Raw genomic sequence first — 8,035 nt, 5'->3', positions numbered from 1 at the left:
ACACTCACCTAAAGGATTATTAGGAACACCATACTAATACTGTGTTTGACCCCCTTTCGCCTTCAGAACTGCCTTAATTCTACGTGGCATTGATTCAACAAGGTGCTGAAAGCATTCTTTAGAAATGTTGGCCCATATTGATAGGATAGCATCTTGCAGTTGATGGAGATTTGTGGGATGCACATCCAGGGCACGAAGCTCCCGTTCCACCACATCCCAAAGATGCTCTATTGGGTTGAGATCTGGTGACTGTGGGGGCCAGTTTAGTACAGTGAACTCATTGTCATGTTCAAGAAACCAATTTGAAATGATTGGACCTTTGTGACATGGTGCATTATCCTGCTGGAAGTAGCCATCAGAGGATGGGTACATGGTGGTCATAAAGGGATGGACATGGTCAGAAACAATGCTCAGGTAGGCCGTGGCATTTAAACGATGCCCAATTGGCACTAAGGGGCCTAAAGTGTGCCAAGAAAACATCCCCCACACCATTACACCACCACCACCAGCCTGCACAGTGGTAACAAGGCATGATGGATCCATGTTCTCATTCTGTTTACACCAAATTCTGACTCTACCATCTGAATGTCTCAACAGAAATCGAGACTCATCAGACCAGGCAACATTTTTCCAGTCTTCAACTGTGCAATTTTGGTGAGCTTGTGCAAATTGTAGCCTCTTTTTCCTATTTGTAGTGGAGATGAGTGGTACCCGGTGGGGTCTTCTGCTGTTGTGGCCCATCCGCCTCAAGGTTGTACGTGTTGTGGCTTCACAAATGCTTTGCTGCATACCTCGGTTGTAACGAGTGGTTATTTCAGTCAAAGTTGCTCTTCTATCGGCTTGAATCAGTCGGCCCATTCTCCTCTGACCTCTAGCATCAACAAGGCATTTTCGCCCACAGGACTGCCGCATACTGGATGTTTTTCCCTTTTCACACCATTCTTTGTAAACCCTAGAAATGGTTGTGCGTGAAAATCCCAGTAACTGAGCAGATTGTGAAATACTCAGACCGGGCCGTCTGGCACCAACAACCATGCCACGCTCAAAATTGCTTAAATCACCTTTCTTTCCCATTCAGACATTCAGTTTGGAGTTCAGGAGATTGTCTTGACCAGGACCACACCCCTAAATGCATTGAAGCAACTGCTATGTGATTGGTTGGTTAGATAATTGCATTAATGAGAAATTGAACAGGTGTTCCTAATAATCCTTTAGGTGAGTGTATACATCCTTCTAGACAATACTGATCTTACAGCAAATCATTTGTTCAGCAAACAAAGGAAATAAAGCAAGACTATATTAACTAGACTGTCAACAATAGCCCTACGCATTTTGTAAATCGCCTGGTTTGTATTTTACCAAAGGATTGTGTTAATATGCAAATAGGTTAATTGCATATACATTATGTGATTCTATTGTAGTTCCATTTGATGTCCATATAGATTCAGAGAAAGAAAGGTCCACTGACACAACCGATTCATTATATTCAGTCAAAGACCCTTCAAGTAAATATAGGGACCTTTGCACAGTCTGGGTTGACAGTCCAATCTCCCTTTATTAAGAGCATAGTTTAAATAACAGGTTAACTGTGGGACAGATCAAATACAGTCTTTCAGTTCACCCAGAGAGGACCTATTCACCCAAAAAAACGGTACCACTTAGTGCCAACAGACAAACAGTTCACAATGCAGGTGTATTCTATGTACAAATGATCAACAATTAAAAGTTAATTGCTTTTCCAAATGAGGCGGCCAGATTTGCTTCTCTGAAGGCCTCCGAAACGGTCTGAAAGAGGAGAGAGAGCGGAGGTTAGGTTGTGAACTACAAAGGGGCAGTGTAAGTGTGCCCAGCGTCAATGGCAGCCTGCTGCCGTACTCACCGGATGAGCGTGGCACACCCGGGCCACGTCTTCACAGGACGCTCCGTATTCCAGCGCTAACGTCGCTTCGTTGATCATTTCACCAGCGCCCTACACGAAACAAAGCGGCAGTGGTCAGCTCTGATACTCGTCCTGTGAATGCTTTAGGAGCATTACTCCTCCGTAGCCACTGAAGATGCGGCGATCCGACTCATGTCATGACCTCATTCCTGGCACAATCAAATTATGCCCTAATTAAATCAATTACTGGACAGCTGACATAAAACACAATCCCAGAATTCAACAGAAAATGCAATCATATGGGGAAGAGCAAAGCAGGACCATCAAACCTTCCCAGAGAACCCTGCAGATCGCTGTGCAACTTACCGATCCCAGAATGTGCGCTCCCAGCATCCTGTCGGTGTCTTTGTGACTCAAGATCTTCACCATGCCGTCTGTGTCGGCGTTGGTCTTTGCTCGGCTGTTCGCCGCAAATGGGAATTTTCCAACTTTGTATGGCACACCCTGTAGAAAAAAGGCGACTTGCTTCATTCAGAGCCCTCAGATCTGGTTTAAACATTTGAGTTTTAGGAGCTAAATGAGGAAAGTGAATCCAGAAATAAGGATATAGTGCCATCGTGTGGTTAAACAATGTAGCTACAACTTAATTTCTCTATTCCAAAAAAGGAAAGCTACGGCTGCCTTTTGGCTGTCTCTCTCAGACAACATGACTATTTAAAGTATTCAGCCAGAAAGCTGTACAATTCTCAAATACAAATTAAATCCTTATAATGACTTACCTACCCAAATACTACATGTTCTTACTCTACACACACTTATTTAATGCATTTTCTGAGCTAAAAGCCACTTATTAGTGGTATAACCTAACAAAATAAATGTCTGAATCTGGGATTTATGTCAAAGTTGTTACAGTGTTCAATGTTATTGAACTCAACATTTGTTATTTGTTTATATTCAGTCCGTAAAGCAGTCTGTGGCTACCTGTGAAGGGCGCTATACTAAATATAATTTGATTGATTTATATGGGCAATTTTCTTCCATTATCACGCTGTGGGGGTTGCTGCACCAACACAAAGCATGCAGATTAACGCAAACAAATCCCACACGAATTTAAATGCATCTTCTAATTTCCAGCAACATCCTTCTCAGGACAGGAAACTCCAATTAAACTCCCTGCACCTTCAGCCTCACTGCTCCCCAAACACAGAAACAAAACAAAACAAAACCCCCCACCTCTTCCTTCAGCTGCTCCTCGGTCTTTCCCACCCAGGCGACCTCCGGATGTGTGTAGATGACCGAGGGCACACAGTTGTAGTCGATGTGGACGGCCCCCCCTGCCATTCCCTCCACGCAGATGATCCCCTCATCCTCGGCCTTGTGAGCCAGCATGGGCCCGGCCACCACGTCCCCGATGGCGTATATGCTGAGAACAAGAGCATCAGAGATCGACTGAGACTCCCACGTGACAAATACTCTGACCATCGATAATCCCACAGATGTTGTCCACGACTATTCTATCTCACCCCTAGTGGAAACCTTCTTAATGACATGGAATAATCGTTTTTAAACACTTCTTGCAGTTCTATCCTTTCCTCTGCAGTTGTGACTCTACATTCCTCCCACCTTCACTTTTATAGGCTCCCCAGAAGTGTACTGACTTTAAATTCGGCCACACAGACAATCACAGAGCATGCAGTCTGATCTGGCTATGATCTTATCACTCCACACAACCACTCCATAGATGTAAAATCACACATTGACACATTTTAGAGATCCGGCAGTCTGGACTGCAGTTCGTACCTTGGGACCTTTGTCTGGAAGCGGTTGTTGACTGGGATTCTGCCCCGGGTGTCCAGCTCGATGCCCACGTTCTCCAGGCCCAGGTTCTGGGAGAAGGGTCGGCGCCCGATGCACACCAGCAGCACGTCACAAGTCAGCACCTCGTTCTTCCCGCCGGCAGCCGCTTCCACTCTGTCCCGAGACACGAAGAACGGCAGCGGTGAGGAGACCAGCACCGTTGCCAAACACATACACCAATTCACCGGCTTCTGCACACCGCGCTCCGAACACAACGACGAGGGCCAATGCCAAGTCGCCGAAGGCCGGCGTGTAACGTTCTGCCCAGGGCGCTACTCACAACACGTCTATCTGGCCGTCCGCCCTTCGGGTCGCTGCCGTGACCTTGGTGCCCAGTTTGAACTTGAGCCCCTGCTTCTGCAGAATGCGCTGGAAGTTCTTGGAGATCTCCATGTCGATGCCCATCCCCCCGACGTGGGCCAGGAACTCCACCGCCGTCACCTGCGACCCCAGGCGCTGCCACACCGAACCCTGGGGGAAGCGCAACGCACACACACTCAGCCTTCTCATCACATGGGTTGAGCTACAATTCTGGGGGACAACACCTGACCGATGCGTCCGAGCACAATTAGATGTGGAGTGTTTATCTCTGGGTGTCTGGGTACTGTTTCCCTTAATTTATTTCTCCGTTTCCTACATGCAGTTTTGGGATGTGTCCAGACTATTCTTGAGTAATTCTTCAGTAACAGAAACTTGTGTATTGCTAATTGGTGATACTGCACTCTTGTAAAGCTGGTAAGATGCCTGTAATAATAAATAACAGTCATCATAATAAATAGAAACCCTTCTCACCAGCTCCACACCGATGACTCCAGCTCCGATGACAATCAGCTTCTCTGGGACTTTTTTCAGAGATAGAGCGCCGGTGGAGGAGACGACAGTGTCCTCATCTATCTACAGTGAGACGGTCAGGAAAAACAACCCTTACATCGATACAGCTTATGTCTTCTTAAATAAAAGCCATTTGACGCAATTAAAAAAAAAAAAAAAAAAAGCATCCACATATGGGAAACGCAAGTATGTTCGAACCTCAATTCCAGGGAAGGGGGTGACCTCCGATCCTGTAGCGATCAAGATGTTCTTGGAGTTGATCACCTGCTCCGTACCATCGCTGGCTGTGGCGGTGACCTGGTTCTTGCCCGTTATCTTCCCGAACCCTTGGACGTGTGTGACCTTTATCAAAACAGGAGACGCGTGCTTAAAGCACGACAAAGCAGGAGCGCCCAGAGTGTGTCCTCCTTTACACAGTTAGTATTGTAAGCATTACAACAGAAGAAATCTCCGCAATCCCACTGCGTACCGACCTTGTTCTGCTTAAATAAATGAGCGATGCCCCCGGTCAAGGCCTTGACAGCCCCACTCTTCTGCTCCATCATCTTCTCCAGGTTGAGCTGGATTCCTGTGACTGTACGAGGGACGAGACAGAGGGAACCGTGAGCGTCAAACAGACCGAACAGAATTTAAAGTCAGGTCTTCTCACTCAAGGAACTGAAGTGGGAGGAAACTTACTGTCAATGCCCCTGCTGGCAAAGTCTTTTCCATGGGCCATATGGTACAGATAAGAGTTGTTTAGCAAAGCCTGGGGGGAAGAAAATATAAAAAGACATTGTAAGTATGTTCTAGGTTCCGTAGTGAGTAGTTATTCCACAAAATAATGTTATTTCAAAATGTAACTGTAAAAGATGTATAATGAAATATTTATCTTTTTAAATGCAGTTTCCCCTGATCTGCCAGAATCTTTTCAACACAAACTACCAGGAGATATAAACAACAAAAACAATTGCGCTATATCCTCAAGCTAGCCTGCCTTACAGACATACGGGCAGAATGGCTGCTTCGAGGCATGCAAACTGAAGATAGACAATCCCAACACGTGCGACTGTACCTTCGAAGGGATGCAGCCCACGTTCAAGCAGGTTCCCCCGAGAGTTTCGTTCTTCTCCACACATACTGTCTAGAAAACAGAAATGAAAAACCCTGTGTCAGAATCACTCACAACGGGGTTGCAAGCTGCCCAACATCTGACATTCCCCTCAAGAAATGACGGCTGCTGCTTACCTTGAACCCAAGCTGGGCTGCTTTAATGGCGGCCACGTATCCTCCGGGTCCCGATCCGACTACAGTGACATCTGCGTCCACTAGGTAAAGACAGAAGAGGCCATTAGGACATTATCTTCAAACCAAAACAAGAGAGGCCCTCTTTCTAATGACCCAGTTTCCCTTCTTGAACACTTTCTCCACTGTATAGTTGTCCATCTGCTGTAGCCTCAACTCTGGTTTTCAAGACTTGCCTGCCCAATGCAAGTAAAACAAGATACAGCAGCTCGACTCATGACCATCTTTCTTACACTGTGCTTTGTCTGCATACGTTCTCACTGACACGGCTGTTGCTCCTTGCAGTCTGTGTGGGAGATGGCTGCTCCGCTGCATGTCAAGAAAAACAAGTAAACAGAAAAGCATGTTAGGTCAAGAAGAATTATAAGCTACTCTCTCTGTATGGTTTCAGTTATGCATGAATAAAAAGCCCACATCCCACAAAGCACAGCTATGGACACACATTTAGCACTATATGGACATACTGAAAGAAATCCCCCCGATCAGGGTTATTATTAACCTCATAAAAGACAACCTTCACCAAAACCTTGACATATTTTCAATGGCTGGCTTGAATCTTGACATGCAACTCAGGTAGAAAATAATGGAAAATGATAAGATTATTTTAATCTAAATGAGCACCATTTTCATTATCAGAAAACCATGTAGAGTCAAATCCTGAATTCAACCATGTGACACAGCTGCAAAACCTTAGTTTATAAAACATTAAAAGCATTATCTTGTTGGCAGTCTCTCTCTCTCTCTCTGACTGACTGACTGACAGAGAGAGAGAGAGAGAGAGAGCTAAGACTATCAGTTAATGTACATTTGGCAAAAGGAGTTTGTTTTGGTGTCTGCCCAGACTTAAGATCTAAGTATCCGGTTTTCTTACAGCTACTTGACATTGCCTGCAACGGTGGCGACAGACAGACTACAGAAACGTGTGTTTTTCACGTATAACGTCATTATAACAATGCTGGCGGAAATGTAAACATAGGAAATCGTGGTACAGCGAGTCAGTCTAACCCCAAAGCTAATGCATCGGTATATTGTGCCAAAAGTGTTTTGCAACGCCTATCTACGTAGACTCACAATTTAAGCTCAGCTTTATGCTAAATGACCTAACCCGGCTGCAGAGCAGTGTAACTTGCATCTGTGTGTTTGCATTATAACCAACTGCGTCTTGCAAGGGATTAGTTCACCTGGCAGCCATTACGATTGTAAAACAACATTTAATATAATTAAGGACTTATTAAAAACTATTCAAGGTTAAAAAAAGAAACATGCCACCTCGCCACAGACACAAGAGTTACGGCACTGGAGAGACAGCGACACAGTGAGTGTGTAACCTAGGCCCGCACACTGCAGCAACACCGCACGACACGACACACTACTGCGTGTCAACACGGCGGGACGCTGCACCGCACCGCGGCGGGGGTCCCGGCCGGCTCTTACCGTCGCTAAAGTGCGATACACCCGGTTCCAGCTCTGCATCTTGGCCTCACGTCCTTTTTCTCTCGGTGTCACCTACAGCAGGACTGGGAGAACCAAGGACTCGTCGATCTGCGCCTGCGTAGTAGTGGACGGGACGCAGGAAGGCGTGACGCCGTCGTGGTTTAGGTGACACGGCCGCACTTGGGGTTCCCGTCACCGGTAGATCAATATCCCCTCCTGGGAGCCAGCACGGAGGGGCACAGGGTGAGTATCTGGTGAGTATCGAAGCAAGTAGATATAATGTAGATTTGGTGTAAACTAGGCGGGATTCTTGTGTTTGCTAATGTGCGGTTGAGATACGTAAACCAAGACTGCGTATACCTCAGACCATAGAATTGAGTACAGAAAACAAGTGAGTGGATACCATAGATATCAATATAATCTCACCCCTAAACCTCCCGATTTTGAGTGAGAGACAGTGCGGGATGTTGGGATGACCGAGCACACAAACGCATTAAATATATAATTAAACTGGAATTGAAAGAGAGTCATTTTTGCATGAGCCAGGTTTGGATGTGCATTGGTTTTAATGGTGATTACAGGTTCATATAGGTCTTAATCGAATTAGTAGAAACAAGTGCATTAGGAAGTAGTATAAATAGAAGTATGCAAGAGTAAGTAGGGTAGTAGCTGTATAGCAGGTACACATGATGATTACGTGGGCAGCAGTGGTCTCTGGACTCTGGAGGTCGTGGTGGGGGGGACACTGCA

At 45.9% G+C, this 8,035-nt stretch overlaps 1 protein-coding gene across 1 annotated transcript; it reads right to left on the bottom strand.

Annotated features, from left to right (window-relative positions):
• Positions 1 to 1,535: 1,535 nt before the first annotated feature.
• dld (deltaD) lies at positions 1,536 to 7,429 on the bottom strand. Its single transcript, XM_066724243.1, has 14 exons — positions 7,286 to 7,429; positions 6,085 to 6,160; positions 5,795 to 5,874; positions 5,622 to 5,690; positions 5,246 to 5,315; positions 5,041 to 5,141; positions 4,766 to 4,909; positions 4,529 to 4,630; positions 4,017 to 4,207; positions 3,680 to 3,850; positions 3,113 to 3,302; positions 2,246 to 2,383; positions 1,880 to 1,969; positions 1,536 to 1,785 (listed from the first exon to the last, which is right to left on the bottom strand). The coding sequence occupies exons 1-14, from the start codon at positions 7,322 to 7,324 to the stop codon at positions 1,720 to 1,722; spliced, it is 1,527 nt and encodes a 508-aa protein (XP_066580340.1). The 5' UTR covers positions 7,325 to 7,429; the 3' UTR covers positions 1,536 to 1,719.
• Between the last annotated feature and the right edge of the window lie 606 nt (positions 7,430 to 8,035).

Source organism: Amia ocellicauda, chromosome 15, assembly GCF_036373705.1.
Source record: "Amia ocellicauda isolate fAmiCal2 chromosome 15, fAmiCal2.hap1, whole genome shotgun sequence".
Classification (NCBI taxonomy): Eukaryota; Metazoa; Chordata; class Actinopteri; order Amiiformes; family Amiidae; genus Amia; species Amia ocellicauda.
This window is presented reverse-complemented; position numbering and strand designations above follow the sequence as displayed.